Raw genomic sequence first — 26,632 nt, forward strand, 5'->3', positions numbered from 1 at the left:
ATAAGCAGCCCTTCCTTCTCCCATGATTGTTCTCTCCAGGGCGTGTGTCTACTTGAGGTAAATGTTTAACTCACATGAGGAAGGCTCTTCTTCAGTGGAACTAAAAGCCAGTGGCTAACGTGTGGGAAGGACTCACTGGGTGCAGGGTATGGTGCTAAGTGTTAGTGTGCACTGTTTCCGTTTAACCCTCACTCTTGGGGAAACTGAGCTGTCAGTGTCTTGTGCAGGCTTCACCTGGGCACCAGTGCGTCTGCTACAACCCCGCCCCGCTGCACCCCACTATCTTCCATAGACTTCTCCTCCCAGGAGCTTCACGGCACCCGCAGAGTGGCCCCTAGGTTTGGGAAGGCATATGGCAGGCTCTCTACTTCTTAAGCAGGCCTCACTGTGAAGAAGTAATGGATGGAAGCATGTGGCTTAATGAAGACATCATTTGACACATCTTGTTGGAAAGACGCTTAACCTCTGCTTATCACAGGAACAATGTAAATTGAAATCAAACTCAGATACCATTTTCATCTGTCAGTTTGGCAAAGCTCAAAACCCAGAGATTGGGGAGATGGGTGCTTGCCTCACTGCCAGGGTCAGGGTGGGAAATCGGTACAAGCTCTGAGATGTATTTAGCAGCCTCTGCCCAAATGACAGATGCCTGTACCCTTGGCCAGCTGTTTTCCTGGAGTTGAACCTACGGAAACTCTGCCCACATCCAGAATAACAGACTGCAGCATGGCTGGTGGTAACGGGGATGGAGCGGCCACCTAAATGCCCATTGGGAGGGGACTGGTTGAATAAATTACAGCACATCTATGACAGAATACTGACTATCCTAAAGCAAAGGAGGAGGCAGTCCTCCCTGTACTGAGAGGGCCTGATCTCCAAGATACAGGGTTCGGTGAAAAAAACAAGGGTAAAATCAGTTGTGTATGTAGGTGGGTCTGCCTGGAGGGGAAAGAGACAGTAACCTGCATACAGGCCAATCTCCTTTTATTTGCAGACCTTATCTCCACAGGGACAGATAAGCAGCTTTGTGCTGCTTGCCTCTGGGGAGAGGAATCTTGAACCTATAAACTTACTACATACTTGAAAAAAAGAAGTTAATGATCCTATTTGAAATATATCACTGTATCTGTGTTGTAGTTTATTTTGTGGTTTTACCGAGATTCTAACTTTGTTGTCTACCACTGGACTGTCAAAAACTTTCTTTTGTATTGTTTTTGCCTTGGGAATGTTACGACTTCTAGCGTTTCTGGTGAACCAAGCTGTGAAGTGTACCAGGAGGATAAATTTGGAACAGTGTGAGACAGTCAAAGCCCTTAGAATGGCTTCTTACAGCCGTCCTGAAATTTTGAGGGTAAGAATTATTTTGAACTGGTTCTTTCGGCATGATTTCTATTTTGTGCTCTTAAAATGGGTCAAATATAGAATAATTTCAATAGATAATTGACTCTCAAGTTTAACCGTCTCCATTTCTTAGGTATCAGTAGTTATTGACTTTACCATTGAAATTAGTTTTCTTTTTACATAATTAGTGCATATTTGGCTTTCATTCATTTTGATGTTTTTCTGTTTTCTGTCATTAAAAAATTTTAACAAATAACCAAAAGCTTACGGAAATAGGAGCTCTGGTAGCAAAGTGCTTAAAGCACTTGACTGCTAACCAGAAGGCTGGCGGTTCAAACCCACCAGCCACTCCTCAGAAGGAAGGTTGGGCAATCTACTTCTGTAGTGATACCACCTTGGAAACCCAAGGAGGGTTCGCTATGAGTCCAACTCGACGGAACATAACAACAACAACAACATGACAAAAATAATCACATTGACACCAAAAAGATCCCTCTCACAAGGAGACAGGAACAACGCACTCTCTTGTTGGGAGATGAAATAGGCAGCCTGGGGAGGACAGTGGGTTGTGGAGGAGGGAGTCGAGGGGCTGTCGGCTTTCTCTGCTTGTGGTGGCTTGATTCTGAACGGAAAAAATGCATCAGGCCCCTGGCCCACTTTGGAGTTGGGCAAGGGGAGAGGAAATTTTTCTGTAGTTAAAAACCATGATTACTGTGAAGGGCCCCTCCCTTCCTGGTTTCCTTTTTTTTTGTGGGGGTGGTAGAGGTGCACTGTGGCACCATTATTCATGGGGCTGCAGTTTTCAGAATCAAGTGTCCCCTCCCCCCGCCCCTCTGTCTTCCTGGAAGTCAGCCATCCAGCGCTGTTCATTTTTCTGGCCTGGCTGAGGTCTCACAGTTGCCCTGGAAGTGGTCCCTCAGGCGTCCAGGCACTTCTTCCTCAGCACAGGCCCTCCCAAACACGTCTACTCATCCTCCCCAAAGCTCCAGATGGCCCACTAGGGTGTCCTGCCATTTGAGAAGGGAAGTTGGAGAAGGTGGGGGGACAGTAGAGGGAGGTGGAGCCCTTCAAAAGAGAGCTCAGGCTGCAGACCCACCGTCTGAAAAAATAACAACGCTTGTCTTTGTTGTACTTAAAATTTGTGGTGGTTTCTTTTTGTCTAGGTGCCCAATTCAGGAACAAAGGTAAGAGTATTTCTTAACGGGAAATAAGATGGTTTATGATACACTCTTCTTTCTGACCTTTTGAAATGAATACATTTATGATTAGACGGGGACCTTATGGCCAGTAACAAAACATTTGCCAAAAACTAAGCTAAGGTGAAATAAGGAAATTTCTCTGTGTTCAGCCCTCTGTAAATGCACGTCAGAGTTTCACGGTCTCTCAGTTTTTGTAGTTTGGTACTTTTTCGTGTTTGGATGGCGTAACTGTTTGGCTGACATCAGGTATGACTGGCACCATCTCTTGGTGTCATCTTGGTGTTTGCCAGGGAAGCTGGGTAGCGCCCAGGAAGCTGTTGGTGGGGTGTAGAGATGGAGACGTTTACTCGGGACGTACACACGGAGGCGCACACTAGATGTGCACTCCCCACACAGCCTTCAGGGATGGATCTGTCGGAGGGTCTGGTCCAAGTGTGTTGCCCCCACCAAGGGGTGTGTCAGGCTGTGGTCGGGGGGCTGGGCTCTGGTTGTGGCTGTGCCAGCTCACTTTTCCCAGGTCTGTGTCCCATTCCTGTGAGAATACAGTCCCCAAGGAGGTCCTAGGCCTAAGAGCTGAAATTTAGAGCAAACACAGGATTTTCACAAAGGCCCAGCTATCTTCAGAGGTTCAAGTCATTTAAAGGATTACTCTGCAGGCACAAACCATAAATGAAAATCGTCATTTAGCAGCATAGGGCTAACCAGGGCTTCCTAACTGTGTTTAAATGCTTTGCCTGGTCATGTGTTCTCTTGCCCATAGCCGCACCACCGAGAGCACCGTGTGTTTGTGCGTGTGTGCGTGTGCACACATGCAGGTATGTGCAGAAGCAGTGTGTAAATTGGCTCTAGTGTATATTCATTGGGGGTGTAGGGGTGTGCATCCTGGGGCTGTTTGTACAATGTGCATGTATGTATGGAGTGAGTGGACTTGTCAGTAGGAGTTATATTTTAGAGCTGGGAGTATATATATATATATATATATATATATAAAAGCTCTGGTAGCATAGTGGCTAAGGCACTTGACTGCTAACCAAAAGGCTGGTGGTTCAAACCCACCAGCCACTCCTTGGAAGGAAGATGGGGCAATCTACTTACGTAGTGATACTGCCTCGGAAACCCAAGGAGGGGAAGGAAGATGGGGCAATCTACTTACGTAGTGATACTGCCTCGGAAACCCAAGGAGGGGTCGCTATGAGTCGGGGCTGACTTGACGGCAAATAACAACAAAAACAACATACACACACACACACACACACATACATACACATGCGTGTTTGATGGGGTTTTATGTGTGGGTAACTTTTTAAATATAATTCACATACCATAAATTTCACCATTTTAAAGTGTACAGTTCAGTGGATTTCAGTACCTTCACGATGTTGTGCCACCATCACACTAATTCCAGAGCATTTTCATCACCCTAAAAGCCAGTGCCCATTAGTACTCATTCCCTATTTCCCCCTCCCCCAGCCCCTGGCAACCACTAATCTACTTTCTATCTCTATGGATTTGCCTACTCTGGACATCTCCTATAAATGGAATCATACAATACATGACTTTTTGTGACTGGCTTCTTTCACTTGGCCTTATGTTTTCTAGGGTCATCCATGTTGTAGCGTTTATCATTACTTCATTCCTCTTTATGGCTGTATAATACTCCATTTTATGAATAGACCATACTTTATCTCTTCATCAGTTGATGGACATTTGGGTTGTTTCCACTCTTTGGCTTTCGTGAATGGTACTGTGAACTTCAGTGCACATGTTTTTGTGTGAATATATATTTCAGAGATGATCTGTTTGAAATTTGGGGTATATTGTTCCGAAGAACTTTGTGTAAGTATGTATGTATATATTTCCACGTTATGTGTCTTTGCAAATGTGGAACCATTGGATGCGTATTGATGTGCAGCATGCTTTTTCCCACTTGAGTCTTTCATCATTTTGACCCATTCAGCTCTCTTGTAGAGTCTTTCATAATCCAGGTGTTCTTCACTTTGCAGGTCCCTGTCACTGTTCAGTCCATTGTTATTCAGTCTCTGAACCAGACGTGGACCCGACTGGAAGACACTCGTGTTGATCTGGAGCCTGCGCTTGTTAGTGCTGGGAATCTTAAGGTCTGCACTAACGTTGTTCTTGAGGTAGGCACCTGGCTGGGCTTTGAAAGTGTGATCTGCTAGAGGCCCCTCAAGCTGTGTCCCAAAAGGGTAACAGGACATCTTTTGAAGGGGGCTCTGGCCCATCCTGTGGAGTCACCTTTCCTGACTTTCACCTCCGGCTGGCCTTTATGCTATCTGGTCACTGGTCTCTGGAATATGTGTGATTTTCCCCTATAAACCTGGTAACTTGTGAGAATATGTCAGAACGTTGTTTTTGTTTTAACACATTCCTCTGCAGATACAAGCTAATCATATTTTGCTTGGGTCAGCGGGTTTGGACCTTATAAAATTGGGTATCAGAGGCCCAAATGCCCCGGCCAGTCAGCTGGGACAATGCCAAGATGTTAACACTTCTTGATCCCACTGGACAAGAGAGAAAACTTGAATATGTGGAGAGACAGGAAAGGATTTGTCTACCAAGTGCATTTTATTTGTGATGTTAATACAGCTACTGAAGTGGAATGGAAGTTGGTGTTTTGGAAGTGTCGTTTTGTTTTTAGGTCAAGTACAGCCTCACGTACACAGACGCAGGTGAAGTGACAAAAGCTGGGCTCTCGCTGCTTCTGGGGACAGTTGGCAGTGGAGTTCTCTCAATCCAGCAGAAGTTTGAAATTCATTTTTTTCAGGTAAGTTTGGTCAATTTTGTAAGAATATTTCATTCTGAAGTTAAGAAATGTTAACTTCTTAGTGAAAAAAGTCTCAATTTACGAGTCTTACTGCACCTTCCTGTCACTGGGCGGGGGGGGGTGGAGGCTGTGAGTCTGAGGTGGAACGAGGCAGAGGCCTTGCCTTTCCACGTTTGGGAATGATGCTCCCACCCGTGGCAGCGTGACTTTTACGGCACGATGAACTCCCACGGCCTGGAGATGTATTTATAGCTCTTGAGTGGGGGGAGAAATTCTTTTACTGGTTGTAATTCCAGATTTTATTCTGAAAAGCGTTTCATTTTACCCTGCCATTTCCTTATTAAAATGAAAATCGTTTGGGGGCATTTCTGCCTTGTCTTTCAGCAAAACACAAAGCCAGTTCCTCTCAGTGGAAACCCTGGTTATGTTGTGGGGCTCCCGTTAGTGGCTGGATTTCAGCCCCAGAAGGGGTATCCTTTTTGATTCTGTGGAGAATTCTGGTTGACCTCCCCGTCCACACGTGTGGGCCCCACTTCTCTTTATGGCTAAGGATCCTGTGGGCTGCTTGCGGGATGGGGGGACCCAGTCTGAGCCAGGGCTTCCTCTGGGAGCTTGGGGTGTGGTGGTGGGTGGTTGACTGCACATCAGGTGGAACTGAGAGGGGACTGAGTTTAAGGGTGAAAGAACATGTCGTTGGAAATGTCAGTGTTTTAAAATGAAAGTCTTAAGACAGAAAAGTTGACAGACCCCTGGATATATTTAATTTCACACGTAAACAGAGACTCACAAACAAATACAGTGATTTTTGAAAATGTGGAATTGATTTTGAAAGGCCGGTTTCTGAGGATGTTTTTTCTGAGGATCTACTGAAAAAAGGAAGTAGTGGTAACTTTGTCTTTTCCTCTCCTGGGCCATAACCGTAAAAATCCCAGAGGCCTAGAGGAGGGACATCTGGTCTCACTCATGTCTCTTGTCACATAAGTGGTCCCGTCTTTTTACCTGAGAATTAGGCTGCTCTGATGCTAGGCGATTGTCCCTTAACTTCCTGTGAATGTCTGGGATTATTCAGACAACAAATCGATATGGACAACTTACTATTCTTCGTAGCACCACTGAGCAAGACTGTTTAGCAGTAGAGGGGGTCCGGACCCCGGTATTATTTGGTTACAACATGCAGTCCGGCTGTAAACTGCGGTAAGAGAGCAACTTGTTTCTGTTTGAACTTGTGTTGATCTGAAAATGAAACATTCCCACCCATCCTGTCTTGTGAAAGCGTTGCATAGGCTGACGAGCCCAGATGAAAGCCAGAACAGTTTATCGTCACCACGGAGAAGGAGAAATCGTAGAATAGTAGTAACACCGTACAGCGATGTAGCTTTTCATTTTCTAATTTAACTCTCCTAACAATAATCCATTCGTCAGTATTCCACGGAAAATTACTACAATCATTTTTCTTATCCCTTGAATCAAATATGGCAGAATAGAAAAACTGCAATAGTTTGTATGTTTCATTTTTAAGGCACCATTGCCCTAGGGGATGGCCTCAGGGCCTCACGCAGTCAGCTGCCACACCCAAGGCTGGTGGTTCAAACCCACCAGCCGCTCCCTGCCCAGTAGTCCTGGTAGCGTAGTGCCTAAGGCACTTGACTGCTAACCAGAAGGCTGGTGGTTCAAACCCACCAGCCACTCCTCAGAAGGAAGATGGGGCAATCTACTTCCGTAGTGATACTGCTTCGGCAACCCAAGGAGGGGTCGCTATGAGTTGGGTCTGACTCAACGGCACATAACAACAACAACAACATAGCATTTGAGTTCACAGCAAAAATACCTTCCCTGCAAGTCCTTCCTGTGTTTATGAACTTTAATACACACAGCACTGAGAGAAGCCACATGTCACCTTTGTGCTTATTTTATCTTCTTCTTCTTCTCAAATGTGCGTTATGTCAAAAAGCAAATAGCTCTACATGGCTTGTTACGAAACACTGGGTTCCGCTCTCATTCTGCCCGTCCCAGAGGCAACCACTTTCAACTCCTGAACTGATTTTTTATGGATCTGCCCGCCAGTCCTTCAGTAATCTTCATATAATGCTACTTCATGGGTTTTTGTTTATGTGACTTGTCTGTTGACTCCCAGTATGGAAGATGAAGTTAAGGCCTTTCCTCTCTTCATCCTCTATTCCTGTCCCATACACTGCCCACCCTGTGTCTCCCCAGTATAGTTTTATATTACTGTTTTGGTTAGAGCAGTATTCATTGTTCACATGATTAGTTCTTATTTCTCCAAACCAACATTTCTCAACACAAATGCTATGATATACAGCCCCATAGGATTTCAGGAGAGGTAGGTCTATGCAGAATGTTTGGGATGCACCAAATTCAAGGAGAAACATGAATCCTTACTGCAGTTCTTCTCAGAGCCTTTAATACGTGCAAGAGGGAACTGGGGTATGAAACATTTCCCTGACTTTGACCATGGAACCCTTGCATAGAGCCTCTCAGTGGAAGACAGTGTGGAAACATTGTTTTGACCTCATCTCCCTGGCCAACTACCAAGATTCCACAAAGTTAGAGACACCACAGCTTCTGTCCAATAACCCCCATCTCTGGGAGTGAGAAAATGAAACTGGCGGGAATTGCATGTCATTGAGCTTTAAAAACTGCTCATTTGTCGACCTCTTCTTCTTCCCCAAGACTGACCAGAGCTGTCCCATGTCAGCTTGCCGTGCAGAAGGTGAAGAGCTTGCTCAAGGGCCAGGGCTTCCCAGATTATGTGGCTCCTTTTGGAAATTCCCGGGCCCACGATGTGCTGGACTGGGTGCCTGTCTGCTTCCTCACACAGTCATCCAACGTGAAGGTAAAGGGGCAGTGGAAGCCCCGTGCTGCCATCCCTCCCACTTCCAGAAGCTCCTCCTCTTTTGGGGTGGGAGATTAGAGGCAGCTGGGGAAACCTGTGACTGTTGCTGGTGATGACCTTGGATGGCGCGGGGTTGGAGCTTGGACTTGGTTGTCAGATTGGCCTGGATATCGAATACTGATTTTAGCAATATTGCCTTTGTTTCTTCATCTTTGAATTGGGAATGATAGGCATAGAACTAATTTCATGAACTTGTTGAGAGGGTTAAGTGAAGTACCATTGGTTTGGCCCTTGGTATGGTGCCTGGTGGTCCCTCCGTAAATGGGGACTGCTGCTGTCCTCTTAACCACCATTGGTGCTGGTGGTGTTACAGGAACCCTTCTTTAGCCCTCCCTTGAGAATACAGACAGACATGCAGCCCTGCTCAAAAAGATGGCGTCCTCTCCTCCACACAGCTGCCCCGTCCGTCCTTCCCTGTTCTAGCAAGGCGCCCACCTGTGCAGGCTTTCAATTCAGAAGGTCCTAGAAGAGTTTCATGGAAGTTGACATCCTACAAATAGGTTCCTGTTCCCACGATGCTTCTGCCCACCTCTCTTTTGTCTTAGCAGCGTGTGGGCCGGCCCCCGTCAGTGCTTTAATCGCCCAGCTTTTGCTCCACATAGTTCCTCAGGCTTCTCATTATCCGCTTAGCATATTTATAGCTCGGGGATAACGGGGTGAGGATGAGCTCAGGGCTTGCTCTGCCCTCCCCACCAAGTCCCCAGCAGAGACCCGTGATTACTCAGGCCCTGCTGTTCAGCTGCTAAGCCTTGGCTCACCTCTGCCACGTCGGTGAACCAGAAAAATTGTGTCAGCTCCTTGGAGATGGGGTAAAAACATCCAGTTATTACCTCCCCCTCAGAAAGAAAATGCAGTTGGGAGGCGAGACAGCCCAGGGCATTAATGCTGCCAGCAGCCTGGTCCAAGGAGCTCGGAGGGCCTGGAGCTGGTTTTGTAGCAGCCTTCCAGGAAACCCAGGGAGAAGCAGGCATGAGAACAGTTGCTAAATGCCAGTGATAGCAGCTGCCTGTTGCAACCTCTCCTGACAACAGGATATTCTCAAGAGTTTATCAGCCTGGCATTTCTTAAAAGGCAGTTCCACATCAAAAAGACCAACAGTCCATTTCAAAAATGGGCAAAGGAACAGACAGCTTCTAATACCAAAGATATTCGGGCAGCCAAAAATACATGCAGAAATGCTCGTGATCGTTAGCCATTAGAGAGATGCAAATCAAAACAATGAGATACGGTCTTATCCCAGCAGTAATAGCAGAGTTCAAGACAGAAAAAAAGAAATGCTAGTGAGGGTGTGGAGCAATTGGAACTCTCATACATTGCTGCTTGGACTGTAAAATGATAAAACCACTGTGTAAAATGGTATGGCACTTCCTTAAAAAGTTGGAAATAAAATACCGTTTGATCCAGCAATTCTACTAGTAGGAATATGTCCTAAAGAGGTAAGATCCAGGACTGGATAGATACACACACCCCCATGTTCACTGCAGCACTGTTTACAGTAGCAAAGAGACGGAAACAACCTACGTGCTCATCAGCAGATGAATGGATAACAAACTATGGTATGTACACACACACAGTGCAGTACTATGCCACATTAAAGAATAGTGAAGAATCAGCGAATCACCTCTTAACGTGGATCAACTTGGAGGACATTATGCTGAGTGAAGTAACTTAGTCAGAGAAGGACAAATATTGTATGAGTCCGTTTATTATAAAAAGGCAAGGTTTATACAATGAAGGAAATGTTCTTTCCATATATGGATAGTTGAGACAGTGGTGATATGGGTGAAGGAAAAGCAGTATTACAAAATTACTACATATGTATTTGTATGTGCTGTAAAAATATCCATACACAGTATAAAGGTAATGGGGCAAAGTTAGGATAACTTCTTAGCCACAACTAAGCAACTTGAAGAAGTGCATCACGGGGCCAGTGGGCTGGGGACCATGGTCACAGGGGACGTCAAACTCACTTTTCACAATACATTAACACAAAAGTACTATTCTACATCTTACTTTGGTGAGTAGCAACTGGAGTCTAAAAAGCTTGCAAGCAGCTATCTATGATGCATCTGTTTGTTTCTCCTTGTCTGGAGCAAAGAAGAGTGAAGAAAATCAAAGATGCATGGAACCAGTTTGTCCAGAGGACTGATGGACCATGAGGACCTTAGCCTACACAACTCTGAGACCAGAAGAACTAGTTGGTGCCTGACTACCAACACCAACCACTCAGAAAGGGATCATATTGGAGATCCTGGATAAGAGTGGGGAAAAAAATACATAACAATATGTAAAAGAACAAATAAAAAAAACCAGGTTTCCTGGTCAGAGACTGTTTGAACCCAAGGCTATGGATGTGAGTTACGCTGTGGGCCTGGAATTGAAGTCACTCCTGTGGCTTAACTTTCAGCCAAACAATAGACAGATTTACTCGTGGAACATAACAACAACTAGCGAACAACTATACCAGGGAGATGCACTCCTTAGAACAATCAACCATGGGAGCCAATCTTTGCACAGGGAGAAAGGTAGGGAGGCAGGAATGCATGGGCAAGGTCACAGGGAATGTGTCACAAAACGAAACGTGTATGAACTCTTAAATGTAAAACTAATCTGCTTTATAAAATTTTGCCCAAATCACAATAAAAAGTTTTTATTTATTTTTTTTTTAATTTTAAAAAAGGCACTTCCAAGCTAAGGAATTCCACCAGTGGCTTTTTGGCAGGTTATCAAATTCAGCGGGCCTGATGGTTTTTCATGCCCTAAAGAGGTGTACTTTTAAGAGCTTCTGTTGTGGAAAACTGTCAAACATGCATGAAAGTAGAACAATCCACTGTCCCCATCTACCCATCATGCAGCTTCAGCAGTTCCATCTGCCAACTGAAAAGCCATGAAAGGCAGAACAAAGGCCCACTCCCCATTTTCCCTTGGGGGTACCAAAGAGAGGCCTCAGGCCTGGCTCCTGCAACCTCAGACTTGACGTGGGCAGCGAGGCTGTCACCCAGCTGCTCTCGGCTCAGACATTGTGGTGGCTGGTAGGTGTCAAGTCAGCTCCAACTCATAGCAACCTTACATGTAACAGAATGAAACGTTGCACCATATTCATGGTCCAGATGAAGACTACTAAGATCACTGACAACACACATACGCTTCCTGTAATGTAACATCTTCATTGCCAGCTGATGGAATTACATCACTGAGAAGAAAGCACTTCAGTGGCCTCTCTGTGCACTTCAACATGATGAGCGATCAGGTGTAATTTCTGTGAATAAAGCCATCCCCTCTCTCTTCGATGCTAGTTCCACTTCTGACTTATCTCTGCAGTAGATGAAACCTGGTAGGATTTTTCCATTTTGAAGTTCGATCAGTTAAGGCCCTGAAGGTTCCACAGTTGAGTACTGGGAGTATCAAAACTCCCTGGTGATGATGGCTTCATTAGCAACAAGAGGATTTTAAAGCTCTGCTTTAGGTTTCAAAATACTTTTGGAGCACTGAGTACTTTATGGGCTTTCTTAAGCTGTTTTTATCTGAACTTCCAAGTCTATTCATTCTCTTGTTGAGAACATTTTGTAATATGTGAGACATTTTATAATTAAAACTCGGAACTGCAGGTTAAGTTTGACTTGAAGTTGGATCGTGTTCAGATTGACTAATGTCAGTTTGTTTTGCAGGATTCGTGCCAGGTCCCAGTGGCTTTGGTTATAGAAGTGAAGTGGACTAAATATGGATCCTTGGTGAACCCACAGGCCAAAATCGTGAATGTGACTGCAAACCTCATTTCATCCTCATTTCCTGAGGTAGGCCTAACTTTAGTTTAAAAATACAGATTTTGACACAGGTCAAACCAAAACTCATGTTTTAATAGGTAGAATTTATTACTTTGTGAAAAAGATTATTACTAAAATTTAAGCAATCTGCATTCTTAAACAATCGAGTAATTATTCTTTATATCCTACTTAGCGTAAAAATAAAACCTCCACTAACATTGATTTTAGTCATATTAACATTCTTGCTTAGATTTTCATCTTCAAAATTCATATGAAAATTGAGTTTTGATTGATATTGACAACTTGGGTAGAAACTGTATCTGTCATCCAAGTTAATGGCTGGTTAACCCTCCACATACCTACCAGGTTGGTGGGCTGACAGTGGCCTGAGCTGGAAGGAGAGCGAACAACCTCAACATCTCTGTTATCCTGGGGACAAGGGTGGGGCTCGTTTCACTCTTATTTTGATTACAGGCCGACTCAGGAAATGAAAGGACGATTCTTATTTCCACTGCGGTTACTTTTGTGGATGTGTCTGCACCTGCAGAGGCGGGTTTCAGAGCGCGGCCAACCATCAACGCCAGGCTGCCCTTCAATTTCTTCTTCCCGTTTGTTTGACGTAAGATGTTAACTGAGGACGTAAGATGTTAACTGAGGACGTAAGATGTTAACTAAGGACTGTGCATGCCACAGCTGGAGAACTGTACCTTCGGAGCAGTGGGCTCGTGGGCCAGAGGGCCCTCTTAGACACCCCATTTTGTTACCTTTGTCCTAACTCTCGAGGCTGCCCACACCAACATGACCTTCTCTACTCTCTGCCCTCCTGACTTCTGGGGGCGCTGGGGAATTTTTTCTACTTGGTTTGAATGGAGAACTGGGAAGACATCTGGTCTTGGTCACTGTTAACATTCTCAACACATAGGTCGAATATGGAAACCCGACTGCCTTGGGGAGGCAGTAGGAAGAGCAGACCTCAGGGTAGCAAGCACAGGTGTCCAGGCCTCTGTGTCAGCTTACTCATCCCACCACCTGAGTGAGTTATTTTAAAATGTTAAGTTGTTTTCAGCTCTGGCTTTTTTTTTTTTTTTTTTCCTTTTCAGGTCTCCTTGAAATGAGTATAAAAATAGCAAACTCTTGCCCAAAATGGTGCAGATAGAGCACAAAGCCTCACGAGGGGCTCTTTCCCCCAGTGCCATGTTAATTACAGCATAGGCTTGGCTCTAATTGCCACTGCTGAGCCAGCCTCAGGCGCTGGCTGCTGGGCTGCGTGGACGCCACACAGCGCTTCCCAGCAGTGGAAGCTGGAAAGAATACAGGAGGAGGGCCCGAGAGAAGGAGAGAGTTTCTTTTATACATTAATTGTACAGTAATTGGAAAAAGCGTTGTCAAGTGGTAGCATGAAGTGGCGCCAGCTAGAAGCTGGTGATGCAGCTGTATGGTGTAGAGGGGGCCTGGGGGCCCCGGAGCAACCTCCGGGGGGCGGGGGAGAAGGAATCAGCAAGAGGAGCTATTCAGAACAGCTTAAAGTGAAAAAGGACTTTCCTAGAACAGGTTGGCAGCTGAGGTAGCTGCTTTCTCTTTTGTTTGTTTTTCAGAATGCTCATGTGAGAGGATATGCTGGCTCTCAATGTACATGTGAACTTTTAAAAACGCCACTTGATGAGATTAAATTTTACATACAGCTAGTGAGTGCCTGCTTTGTTGTTCGTCTTCATACAACAGTAAAGTGTTCACTGTGAGAAAACAGTTCCTGATACATTATTATCCAGTGAGGGGTAGGACCGGGATGGGACACTCTTGGCCGCACCAAGGGAGACATACAGCCTGCAGAGAAAGTGCCCACACCGAATCAGAGCTGGATGGAAGGGAGTCAGAAGCGTAGGAGCAAACCTCTCTCCAAATGGCCCAGGAAAGGCTGTTGTCCTTCTCAGTCAAGGCCCAGCTCAGGCCGGGGGGCAGGTTCTTTAACTTGGAGCGGGCACGTGTCTAGTTCACCTCACCAAGGAGTCCATGTTGTCTCAACAGCTTGTTAAGTCTTTCAATTTCTTGTTCCTGTTAGTGTAAAAGGAGACAAACATCCGAGTTTACCTTCCTTTCCAAGCCTCACCAAGATGTCACAGTCATTCACTGAGCACAGGTACAAGGGCACAAAAGTGAACGAAAGACAGCAGAATGCCATCTGCTGAAGGACGCTGCTGCAGTGAGATACGGTCGGTGCAGGGAGCAGTGACAAGGGACGCCCACCGCGGGGCCCCTGGCCTAGCTCTGGGCAGTGGGGATGCCTTCCAGGAGGAGGGGATGCCTCTGCCTGGTAAGAAAGGGCCAGGGAGCCACAGCAAAGGGCAGGGTGCCCAGGTTCAAGACCCAGAGGAGCAGAGGCAGGGCAGGGATGGCGAACAATGACATTTCTCAGAGGCGTCCTCTTACCTTCTCAGAGCAGCTGAATTCGAGGTGCTGGATCTTGGCAGCCAGTTGTATATTTATCTGTTTCAACCTTAAGAGTTGCCGTTCTGAGCGTGTCTTAACTGAGATAATTATCCCTGGAAAAATAATGGAGGGTCTTAGTGTCACTGGTTTCTAATTTCACACTTAAAAGATTCACATTTCTGTATTCTTTGCAGATAGATACTATAGATGTATCTAGAAGGGTGGTGACAGACAAGTCAAGCTCTTAGTCATTACTTAAAAGGCATCACAACCAGGAGAGCCAGGTTCTTCTGAGCCACTCAGAACCCAACTGGGAAATACTCTTTTCAGCTGACAGAAGTTGAGACAGCCTTCAAAATAATCACCCACAGGGTGCGGTGTCACGCTCCTTAATACAGAACTTACCAAGACAGTATCATCATCTCACAGCAGTGCGCACAAAGGCCATGAGGCCAAGGTGGAAACAGCCTCTGGTAGGGTCACCACTCCCCCAACCTACTGTCTCCACAGCTGTGGCCAGTTTAGTTGTCAGGTGATAACTGACATCTTGGCTGACAGACAGGTCATAAGCCTCATCTGCTGTCTCCCGGATGACCACGCAGTAGAGAACACTGCCTTCAAAAGACTGTGCCTTTGACCTATAACCTGGGATGTGTCATCCTTTTCCAAGTGAAGGTGCTCCTGCCTTAGCCTGCCACTGCAAGGGTGGTGCCTGTGAGGCGTGGGGTCAGCACCCTGGCTCCCTCGGTTGGTCCACTAAGTCTGACATAGCCTTGTGCTGCTTTCCCAGAGCTTTCAGCAACCCGACATGGACATCGGCCAGCCTTCTATGTCTGCTAACATGCAGACAACATGACCAAATCTGTGACTTCCAGTTTCATCTGCAAAACCAGTCTCTCAGTGGTGTAACAGTGTGATCAGAGAGTAAGGGGCAGTAAACCAATCAACTGCAGTCAGTAGTGCTTTCTCTCCCTCAACTGTGCGTAATCTTTGCAGAGTATTGTTCTGTCTCATTAATGAGATAACCAGTCAGCACAAGCATGTTCAGTAGCAACTGAAAACTTCCCTTCTTTACTCCACCAGGGTCCAAATGACTTAATGGGCTTTATTTTAGTCAGTAGACCTGGACTTGCTGGTGATTGACCCTTTTAAGAGCCCTTCCCATGGCCCCACAACCAGCACAGATGCCCTTTGCCTGTGGGCAGTGCTAGAGCCACATGGGTTCAGCAGGAGAGGCTATGGTTGCACATACCAGGCCTCCAAGGGAGGAGTGCGATGTCAGAGGAGCAGCCTGTCCCAACCCAGCCACAGTCGATCACGCATTCTGACAGTGATCCACAACACCCAGTATAGGGACTCCCAACCCTGGCCGGACACCAAGTCACTCTCCATGTTACAAATGAGAGCTTCAGTGGTGAATGTGGTACAGAAGGGCTATGGACAGCATTTGGGGGGCTCGGAACAGTTAGGTGGCCATCATTGTCAATGTAAACGCAAAGCAGAGACATGATTTCTTAGAAACCAAGGGGCTCCCTAGACCAATGGAAAGAAGCCCTGGTAGCAGAGCAGTTAAGTGCTTGGCTGCTAACCAAAAGGTCAGCAGTTTGAACCCACCAACAGCTCCATGGGAGAAAGATGAGGCAGTCTGTTTCCATAAAGATGACAGCCTTGGGAACTCTATGGAGCAGTCTTCTCTGTCCTTTAGGGATGCTGTCAGTCAGAATCGACTGCAAGGCAGTAGTTAATACTTGGTTAGACCAACAGAGGAACAGGAATTTTATTGGAAATAATTTCCATAAGTGTGTTTTCCAGAACCACAGTTCTGTGGCAAGCCAACAGGGCTTATTTCTCCCAAGAAAGTGTTCCATGTTTAATCTGGAGAGCAAAAGTTCCAAGAGCCTTTGGGACCATGGTGCAGGGGACATCAAGGTCAACTGGCATAACAAACTACACAAAAACATTGTTCTATATCCTACTTTGGTGAGCTGTGACTGGGGTCTTAAAAGCTTGCAAGCAGCCATCTAGGTGCAATGATGGGTCTCTCCTTGTCCAGAGCAAAGAAGAATGAAGAAAACCAAAAACACATGGAAACAATTAGTCCAAGGGAGTAGTAGACCATCCACTCCTCAGCCTATATGACCATGAGACTAGAAGAACTAGATGGTGCCTGCTACCACTGTCAGCCACTGGGAAAGGGATCAATACAGGAGATCCTAGATAGAGTGGGGGAATGGTATGCAACAAAACTCAAAATCATAAAGACAAGGTTTACTGGCTTGATAGAGCCTGGAGAGACCCTTGAGACTATGGTCCTTAGTTACCCTTCAGGTCTGGAATTGAACTTACTCCCATGGCTTCCAGCCAAACAACAGACAGGCATATTGAGTGAACATTTCATCAGGTAGATACACTCCACAGAGTGATCAGTTGTGGGGCAACAGAGGGCAGTGTTTGCACAGGCAGCTAGTTCAGGGGGGTAGGAAGGTATAGGAAAGGAGGACACAGAGATACCTACAGGGAGGAAGTGGGAAGAGAGCTGTTACATTGTGGGCAATTGCAGTCAATGAATGATGGCATAGTGCCTAAGGCATCTAACTGCTAATCAGAAGGCTGGCAGTTCAAACCCACCAGCCACTCTTCGGAAGGCTGGGTAATCTACTTCCATAGAGATACCGCCTCGGAAACCCAAGGAGGGGTCACTATGAGTCGGATCTGACTTGACAGCAGTGAGTTCGTTTTTTTTTTTTTTTTTGTCATGAAACAAAATGTGTACGAACTGCTGTGTGGAAAATGAATTTGCTCTGTAAACTTTCACCCAAATTACAATTTAAAAAAAAAAGTTATCAGAGCCTTTAGTATGGTGATGTGTGTTGTGACTCTCATTTCTCAATTTATGTGTACCCCTCTTTGGTGGTACACGCCCCAAGGTGGAGTTGGTTTAGGAAACACCAAACTACAAGCTAGAGGCATTCTGGGAAGTTAGCTGGGAGGGATGGATTGGGGATAAGGGTCTTTTAATGAATGTGGCCTGAGAGAAAAGCAGTCCTCTTGGAGCACATGTCAGGTTCACACTGTGCAGTCACAGAGCAGTGGTCACATGCCAAATGTCACCACTGCACTGTTCTCTAGAGTCCTGAGGAGGAGGAGACAGAGGAGGTGGCCGGAAGGGAACCATGTGGGGGTCAGTGCAGGAGCTGCCCTCGCTTTCCTAGGGGCTCAGCAGACATACCGTTGATGATGCGGGCCACTCGCCAGAGCCGGAGCAGGATCAACAGGCCAAGAGCTTCAAACTCATGCTCCCGGAAGAGGAGGACGATGTCGAGGACAAAGGAGACCACCACCACAATGGTGTCCAGGATTTCAAACTTGTGGTGAAAGAACTCCAGGCGGAAGACATATATCTTAAAGAAAATCTCCATCATGAAAAAGGTCAAGATGGCGATGCTCATGTAGTGGAACACCTGGAGGGACGAGGAGCTGCGGTCAGGGTGTGGTCACGTCCAGGGGGGCAGCTCACACACACAGGCTGACCTCAGAGCGACTGCCCGGGCCGCAGGAGAATTCCTTTGTTCAACAAATACTGAACCCTGGAGCCCCAGGCACTCCTCTCTGTGCTGGGATGCAGCTGCAAACACAACAGACACAGCCCCTGCTCTACTCAGAAGGGCATTTAGGTAGTATCTGTTGTTGTTATGTGCCGTGCAGTTGGACCCAACTCATAGCGATCCCTCCTTGGGTTTCCGAGGCGTTATCTCTATGGAAGTAGATTGCTCCATCTTCCTTCCGAGGAGTGGCTGGTGGGTTTGAACTGCCAGCCTCCTGGTTAGTAGTCAAGTGCCTTAGGCACTACGCTACCAGAGCTCCCGAGGCAGTATCTAGCAGCATCTAAAACATGCATACCCTTTGACCCAGAATTGCACTGCTAGGAATTTATCCTATAGCTAAGCTGACATGACAAAGACACGTAAGGATGTTTGCTGCAGCATCAGTTGTAGAACAAGAGTAGAAACCACCTGTCAGAAGGCCTTCTTCAGATGAATTAAGGTACCTCTATATGGAGCACTTCCAAGTGTTAGACCAAGTCAGACTCATTCACACCAATTATGAATGACCACTAGGGTAGATGGTGGTGAATGAGGTCCCAGATCTGGGGTTATAAATCCCACTAAACACTGCTGAAGTCCTCAACAAAGTAACCAAATCCAGTTCTAGGGCAGGAAAGTACAAAGAAGTCTGGGGGCATCTTCTAGAGCCAAAAGGCAAGGAAATGCTCTAAGACTTTTAGGGTCATGGTTAAAGGACAAAGCAATCAGCTCAATGAGGCTCACAATGACCAAATTTGGGACAATTTAAGCATCAAAATGACTTTCATCAACTGTAATACACTAAATTAAAAAAAAATCCTTGAGTCTGTAATGATACATGCATACACATACACACACATATATACATGTTCACACAGGCACACACATGCACACCCATACATGGACACAGAAAAAGGAAAGCTCTTTTTCATAGAAGAGTGGAAAGACAAGACTAGAAATGTATTCATTGATTCAAGGTAGGTTCACCAATGGAGGCTGGGAAGAGGATATTTGTACGGTACCAAAGGATCAGTGGGCAGACTATTACCCACTGCAAAGGGAAAGGTACCCTTGCACAGTGGGGCAGTCCAGCATTTACTACCTCAACCAGGTGATCCAACGCAGTGTGACTGACAGTGGGGCTCTGACATGGCAGACCTCCTGATGATGCAATATGAAGGGCACAGCCTCTCACGAGGAGGCCTGGGGGCTTCTCTGCTCTGCCATGCTGGGCATCTCCCTAACACAGCCCATTGTACTTGGTTCAGTGTGTTACAATGCTTCTAGATAGAAAGCGATGCGCACCTGTGTCCCGGTGTAGAGACAGAAAAGTATCTCCAAGCTAAAAGGCAGGTGGATTTTGACCAGGACAGCGTGTGTGTGTGCGCATACATGTGCATAATGCTCACGATCTGCCCCACTCTGTCCACCCGCAGTGCAGATAACAGAAGTGGACCAGACAGTTGCCAACACTCTACCTTGGCGGCATAGTTGTTCCTGTCGGGCTGGATGATCTTCAGATCCAGGATCAGTTCGGCAAGCACCAGGAGGGCGTCCAGAACGACCAGGCAAATGATGATAACCTGCGGCCAGGGAAGGAGGCAGAGACCGTGAGACTTAACGGGAAGCCTGCTTTCAGCTATAAGCACTGGCTTTGAACATTTGGTTCTAATTATCCAGTAAAGACGCCAAGCTTGGGAGGAGGCCACTACCAGTAATCCGAGCGCTCTACAGGGAGCCTGGGGGACCAGCTGCCTCTCTCACAGAGCAGCGCCCTCCTTCCCACAACCACCTGGGCCTGCTTCCCTCAGACAGGCTCTGCCTTCCCTGGAACATGTCTGCACTGCTCACTTACCAACCCCTCGGCCATTACTAGTCCTTTTCTTACCCGTTCATTGTTTCTCAAACAGCATCTCTCAAAACCCACTGCTAGGAGACATCAAGCTCAACTGGCATGATGTACTACACAAAACATTGTTCCACACTCTACTTTGGTGAGTAGTGACTGGGATCTTAAAAGCTTTCAAGCAGCCATCTACATGCAACGATGGGTCTCTCCTTGTCCAGACCAAAGAAGAATGAAGAAAACCAAAGACTCAGAAACAATTAGTCCAAGAGACTGGTTCACCATGTGATCCTCAGCCTATATGGCTATGAGAACAGAAAAACTAGATGGTGCCCGGCTACCACTGTCAACCACTGGGAGGGGGATCTATGTAAGAGATCCTGGATAGAGTGGGAGAACAATGTGGAACTAAACTCAAAATCATTTTTTTGAAAAAAGAAAAAGGTACTAGGTTTGCTGGTCTGATAGAGCCTGATGGAACCACTGAGATTATGGCCCCTAACTGCCCTTTAGATCTGGAATTGAACCAATCCTGTGGCTTCCAGCCAAACAAAAGACAGGTACATGAGGTGAACATTTACACTAGGTAGATACACTCCTTGGAGAGAACAATCATGGGAGAATAGAAGGGCTGCTTATGCACAGGGAGACAGCTCAGGGGGCAGGAGTGCATGGAGGGAAGGACACAGGGAAGAGGTAACTATGGGGAGGAAGTGAGAGGGGAGCTGTTGCACTGTGGGAAATTGTAGTCAATGTCATGAGACAAAGTGCATATGAGCTGCTGTATAGAAAGTGAATTTGCTCTGTAAACTTTCACCCAAATCACAAAAAAAAAAAAAAAAAAAAAAACCCACTGCTAATTCCTAGATGGCAATAGATCAGTAAATAGTAAATCTGTATTTCTTGCAAGGGTACGCACAGAAGAGATAATAAATAATTCGAAACATCCCAGCCTCAGGTAACTGAGCTCTGGAAGGGCTACTTTAAGCAATGGGTGATGGTGACTCACTGTACAGATAACACAGCTTCTGCCCAGAGATGTGAACACCCACCCCCTGACTTACATGTGCTCATTAGGGCGTCAAGGAGACTAAGCCCTGGGTTTCTTGGAGATTGAAAAGAGCTGCTATAGGCAGGACAATCTCCCGTGCAGTCTTATCCCACACATCTCCTTGGGCTGGGCATCCTACTGGAGAGAGGAGGAGGCTGGTAGGGTGCAGTGTGAGTGGCTCACGAGATGGTAGTTGGAGGAAGCAGTGGAAGCGATGATATGAGAGAGGCAGACGTGGCCACAGTGACGTAGGTGGTGATGGTGGTGGTGAGGCACCAATGGTGGTGTGGAGGTGACTCTGTTCAGAGAGACCATGCGGAATGACAGAGGTAGTGATGACGCTGGTGAGGTCACCAATGGTGGTGTGGAGGTGACTGCATTTGGGGAGGCCATGGGGAAGTGAAAGAGGTCATGATGGTGGTGGTGAGGGCACTAATGGTGGTATGGAGGTGACTGTGTTCAGGGAGACCATGGGGAATGACAGAGGTAGTGATGATGTTAGTAAGGGCGCTAATGGTGGTGTGGAGGTGACTGTGTTCAGGGAGACCATGGGGAATGACACAGGTAGTGATGATGTTGGTGAGGTCACCAATGGTGGTGTGGCGGGGACTGCATTTGGGGAGGCCATGGAGGTGATGGTGAGGGTACCAGTGGTGGCGTGGGGGTGACTGTGTTCAGGGAGGCTATGGGGACATGACAGAGGTAGTGAAGGTGCTGGTGAGGGCACTAACGGTGGCATGGAGGTGACTGCATTTGGGGAGATGACAGGGAGTTGGTTGTGGTGGTGGAAATGGTAGCAATGGAAGGGACCCTGAAAGACACTGGGTGTCCTCTCTTCCCTTGGACATTCTAGATCCTCACTTACTTCCCCCGGGGCCTAGCCTTTTACATACTCACATGAATGGATTTTGACCTCTGAAAATTAATCTGCCATTACTTGGTAATTTCTGCAGTTTCAGGTTTAAATTTAAAAGCCAGGCATGTGCCAGAACAGACTATTAGACCTTTTGACCACTTCAACTTTAGCTCTAACTATTGAAGTAATTAAAGTATTTGATGGTGCGGCTTCCTGTGTAAACTGCATGGTAAACTGCTTTGTAATGACCTTTTCACATACACTTATATTCAGTAGTTTAAAAGATTCAAGCCTCCAGTGTTTGTTTTCCTACCAAGGAGGGGTCGCTATGAGTCGGGTCTGACTCGACGGCATTTAACAACAACAACACCAACAACCAGGGTCAGGGAAGGGGGAAGGAGGAGTCCGTGCTGAAGGGGCACTGACTTTCTGCGTGAGGACAAAACATTTTTGGAGATTGTGGTAGTGGTTGCACAACGTGGTAATCGCAATGAATGGCACTGAACTGTACTCGTAAAAATGGTGAAAATGGCAAATTTTGTGTGTTTTACCACAATAAAATTTTTTTAAAAAAAATTGAGGCTCCTTTATCTTCATGAGTGGCACAGCGGTTAAAGCACTGTGCTGCAAACCGAAACATCAGCTATTCGAACCCACCAGCTGTTCTGTCGGAGAAAGATGAGGCAGTCTGCTTCTGTAAGGACTGACAGCCTTCAAAACCCTATGAGGCAGTTCTACTCTGGCCTCTCGGGTTGCTATGAGTCAGAATTGACTCGATGGCAGTGGATTTATCCTCATGACCACTGTCCTCTGGCCCAATTTTACCTGATCGGTCCATCTTCTTTCCCTTAGCTGAATTGTACCTGGGCAAGAAGTAACAGCACTCAGCAATATGTCAAGTGACCTTGGCCACATCACACGGTCACAACAGTGGGGACTGCAGAAGGGACTAGCAGAATGTGGTATGCTGGTTTTACCTACAGAGAATCACAAACCCTGAGCCCTTCTCCCCTGCTCCGATCTGGCCTCCCTGCTTCTACCCTGAGCCCCCACCCCAACCCAGAACCTTTGCTGGCCACCCACACCTCAGCACAGGTGACTGGACCTGCCCTCGCCTCTCCTGCCAAGCTCTCCCTCTGCCCCCAGACCCACCTTGGGTCCCTCTGCCTAGAAAATGCCACTGCTCACAGAGTTCACTTCTGCTCCTCCCTCAGGGGCCAGCTGAAATGTCACCTCCTCCGAGACCCGTTCTCCAACTCCCATCCAAAATCAGGTCTCCTCTCACCCCCAGATCTCCCAGAACCCCTTCTGTAATGCTTATCTCCATTTGTAATCCTACTTGGGTGAGGTTCCTTCTGCCCCAGGCCACAGGACTCATAAGGGTGGGAACTCTATCTGTCTCATTTGTGGCTATATCCCTAGCCACAATAATACAAAAAACTCAGCGCACTGCCACACTGCCGTCAAGTCAGATCTGACTCATAGCGACCCCTCCTTGGGTTTCCAAGGAGGTATCACTAAGGACGTAGATTGCCCAACCTTCCTTCAGAGGAGTGGCTGTAGGTTTCAACCGCCAGCCTTCTAGTTAGCAGTCAAGTGCTTAGGCGCTACGCCACCATGCTCCTCCGCCACAATAGTAGGCACTTATTAAACAATTGACAAGTGAATTAATAAACATCTCTACTTATGTGACAATAGTCAGTCTTCTCTTTTCTCAGTAGGAGGGTCAATGGTGGTCCCAAATCAAAGTGCCAGACCCCAGCAAGGCAATGGCCCTGTTTCCCAGCCAGGCAGGGAGAGACCCCCGGGGGGTAGTCCAGGGCTCCCTTGCAGCTGGAAGGAAGCTGGCTCTTTCCTTCTCCTGAAATTGAGGGTTTGGGATTTCAGTCCCAACAGCTTAATACTACGTTTCCCTTCCTGTCACAGCCGCAGAGGGAGCGAGCTGATGTGCAGGGAGGGCTGGGCTGTTGCCTTGTTTCAGTGCTTTAAGCCACACGAGGGGGAAAGAAAAAAACCAAATTCTTCTTCTTTTTTTTTTCCCCCTGTTTTACCATGGAACAAAGTCAGCGATGGAAGAGGCAAGAGCCACTTCTCTCAGCTTCCAGATGGGACCTCCATTGGCAATGGGAGGAAACGGTTTACTCTGGTTTAGGTGGAGGCTGACAGGCACGTCCCCAAGACGACTCCATTCTAGAACTGGACTGACAGGAGCTTCTCAGTTCCTTAAGGTCACCAGGCCTCCCACATTCTCGGGCACTCAAAACATGCTCAGAGCTGGGGGGCAAAGGGTGATTCAGTGAGGGCTGGCCAGACTCAACCTTCATCTGCTCTTCAAACTCTGAGGATGTTGGGATAGACACTGAATCCCATATAAAGTTCAAGGATCTTTGCTATCTGAAGCCCAAACTCCTCTCTCATTCTCCCCATAACCACACCTGGAGGCCAGGAGTGGGTTAAAGCTGGTGGACATTTCTGGCATCACTTCACAAATGCAGACGTTGAAGCCCATGGTGATGAGTCTGTGAGGGATAGGACTCTGCTGGTCTTGTTCAACTCAGAACACTCAATGTTTGCTGAATGAATAAGTGTTTTTTCCCCTAGCTCTGATGTTTACCCTGATTTTTCTTTTTATTGTGGTAGGATGTTGTTGTTGTTGTTATGTGCCGTCAAGTCGGACCCGACTCATAGTGACCCCTCCTTGGGTTTCCAAGGCGGTATAATTACAGAAGTAGATTGCCCAACCTTCCTTCTGAGGAGTGGCTGGTGGGTTTGAACCGTAAGCCTTCTGGTTAGCAGTCAAGTGCCTTAGCCACTATGCTACCAGAGCTCCCTGTGGTAGGATACACATAAAATGTACCATTTCAAAGTGTAAATTCAGTGGCATTAAGTGCATTCATCACGTTATACAACCATTACCATTATCTAGTTCCAAAAAACATTACTACAGATGGAAACTCTACACCCACTAGTAGCAGTCATTCCCCCACACCCCCTCTCTCCAGCCCCTGGCAACCAGTAATCAGTTTTCTGTCTTGATGGATTTGCCTGTCCCCGACACTTCATATGAATGGAATCCTACGGTATGTGCCCTGTTGTGACTGGCTTTTCTCACTCGGCAGGATAGTTTTGAGTTTATCCACATTGTGGCATGTTTCAGGACTTCATGTCTCTTTACAGCTGAGTAACATTCCATTGAATGTATGCCCCACATTTTGTTTAGCCATTTGTCCGCTGATGGGCCTTTAATGCATTTTTGATCATGATGTGCTCCGCCCCAGACACTGTGGGTTCTGCCCACTGTGCACCCAGTGCTGTGTGGGTGCTTGGCACGTGGATGGCAGAGAGGGCCCCACCCTGGCCCCGTGACCCCGGCTGAGAACTCTTCCCCTACTCCCCTCACCGCCCCCCGTCCAGGCACCTAGGGCTTCCGTCCCACCTACCTGAAACCTGTGGGCGCTGAAGAGCTTCCGCAACGTGGCCCTGAAGTCCAGGGGGCGCCTGGGCGCGGGGTCGGGGCCAGCCGTTGGGTCAGCAGCTTGGCCCTCTTCGCCGGAAGCCGGCGTCGGCGCAGGCTCCTCTTCTTCCTCCTCATTCTCCCACTTCCGGTAGTTGATGTTCCAGGCGTGGTAGTCGTCCCCAACGACCGTGAAGTGCCTCAGGAACTTGCTCATCCTCTCGGCGGGAGCCACCTTGGCCCTGCGAGTGACTGCCTGCGGAGGGAGGACAGAGAGCTTCAGTCTGGGTGGACCTCAGAGCCCGTCTGGACCACTCGGAGCCCACAAGGCTCTGACGGGGCAGTAGGCCCAGGCTGGGCCAGCCGCATGGGGTAAAGATGGTCCCAGTACGTGCAGAGCACCGTGTGAGCTCAGAGACCGTGAGGTCACGGTGGTTTCTGCTACTTTTATTTTTGGAATCCAGGGTCTCAGTGTCAGTGAAGCAACAGGAAACCCCAGAGCCATCAGGCCTGTGTCTGTGGTCTGCCTGGCAGTAACCAATGGAATGGGTTCTGCAGCTCATTGCAAAATGAACCCCCCAAAGCCCATGTGTGACTGCCGGAAGAGCTGGGCCTCATGGTTCAGAGATATCACAGCCGGAAAAACCGGAGGTGAGAGTTGGCCAGGTGGGAGTAGGGGGTGTGGACACGGGGGAGGGGAAAGCCAAAAGTAAAAGTACTCAGACTTTCACAGAAGCCCGATGAGACCCCATTCGTGCCACAGATCAGTTCTTGAAAAGTGAGTGGCAAATGGGTTTGTTAAAGTTCAGTCGGTGTTGTTTTAAATGCACTCGGACAGCTGTTTAAATAGAGAAGACGACAAAGCAAAAAGCAAATAATTACCCCCTTGCCCAGTTTACCCTACCTACATTAAAGTTTTTATAGAGTTGAAAAATTAAAACTTCTGGTATGGGATGGCTTATGGATCTGATAGAGACTGGTGAAAGCCCTGAGACTATGGCCTGGAGTCATCCTTAGGGCCTGGAATTGAACTTCCATGACTTCCAGCCAAACAACAGACAGACATATAAGGTGAACATTTATACCCGGAAGGTACACTCCTTAGAAAAATCAACCATGGGAGATCAGAAGGGCAGCATTTGTGCAGGGAGAAAGCTCAGAGGGCAGGCATGCTTAGGAAAGAAGGGCACAGGGAAAAGGTAACCAAAGGGAGGAAGTGGGAAGACAGCTGATATATTACAGGATTGCAATCAATGTCATGAAACGAAATATGTATGAACTATTGTATGGCAAATGGATTTGGTCTGTAAGTTTTCACTGAAATCACAATTTAAAAATAAGAAAAGTGTCAAGTTCCTCAAAATGATAATAAAGACAGAGCCTAATAGAAAATGGGCAAGGAATGCAGACC

The 26,632-nt window shown here is 47.1% G+C and overlaps 2 protein-coding genes across 2 annotated transcripts in view; one reads left to right on the forward strand and one right to left on the reverse strand.

Moving 5' to 3' along the window:
* The window catches only part of TCTN1 (tectonic family member 1), a 26,835-nt gene extending 14,214 nt beyond the window's left edge, over positions 1-12,621 (forward strand). The window contains 9 exon segments of the mRNA XM_007938165.2: positions 1,242-1,351; positions 2,505-2,525; positions 4,544-4,681; positions 5,200-5,325; positions 5,710-5,795; positions 6,352-6,519; positions 8,017-8,179; positions 11,908-12,033; positions 12,478-12,621. Coding sequence (XP_007936356.2) covers positions 1,242-1,351; positions 2,505-2,525; positions 4,544-4,681; positions 5,200-5,325; positions 5,710-5,795; positions 6,352-6,519; positions 8,017-8,179; positions 11,908-12,033; positions 12,478-12,621 — 1,082 coding nt within the window.
* A 1,368-nt stretch (positions 12,622-13,989) lies between these two features.
* HVCN1 (hydrogen voltage gated channel 1) lies at positions 13,990-25,474 on the reverse strand. The gene is made up of 5 exons (XM_007938166.2): positions 25,208-25,474; positions 19,493-19,597; positions 17,660-17,891; positions 14,431-14,543; positions 13,990-14,055 (listed from the first exon to the last, which is right to left on the reverse strand). The coding sequence occupies exons 1-5, from the start codon at positions 25,436-25,438 to the stop codon at positions 13,990-13,992; spliced, it is 747 nt and encodes a 248-aa protein (XP_007936357.2). The 5' UTR covers positions 25,439-25,474.
* Between the last annotated feature and the right edge of the window lie 1,158 nt (positions 25,475-26,632).

The sequence above is a fragment of the Orycteropus afer genome, unplaced genomic scaffold, assembly GCF_000298275.1.
Source record: "Orycteropus afer afer isolate SDZICR_OR568_19922 unplaced genomic scaffold, OryAfe1.0 scaffold00048, whole genome shotgun sequence".
Lineage (NCBI taxonomy): Eukaryota > Metazoa > Chordata > Mammalia > Tubulidentata > Orycteropodidae > Orycteropus > Orycteropus afer.

What these genes read in the sequence shown, in the direction of transcription:
- HVCN1 (XM_007938166.2), bottom strand. Translation starts at nt 25,438, where the DNA reads ATGAGCAAGTTCCTGAGGCACTTCACGGTCGTTGGGGACGACTACCAC. An exon ending in TCAGCGCCCACAGGTTTCAG is followed by an intron (nt 19,598 to 25,207) that starts GTAGGTGGGACG and finishes CCCTGGCCGCAG; the next exon opens with GTTATCATCATTTGCCTGGT. An exon ending in AGTGGCCCGCATCATCAACG is followed by an intron (nt 14,544 to 17,659) that starts GTATGTCTGCTG and finishes TTATTTTTCCAG; the next exon opens with GGATAATTATCTCAGTTAAG.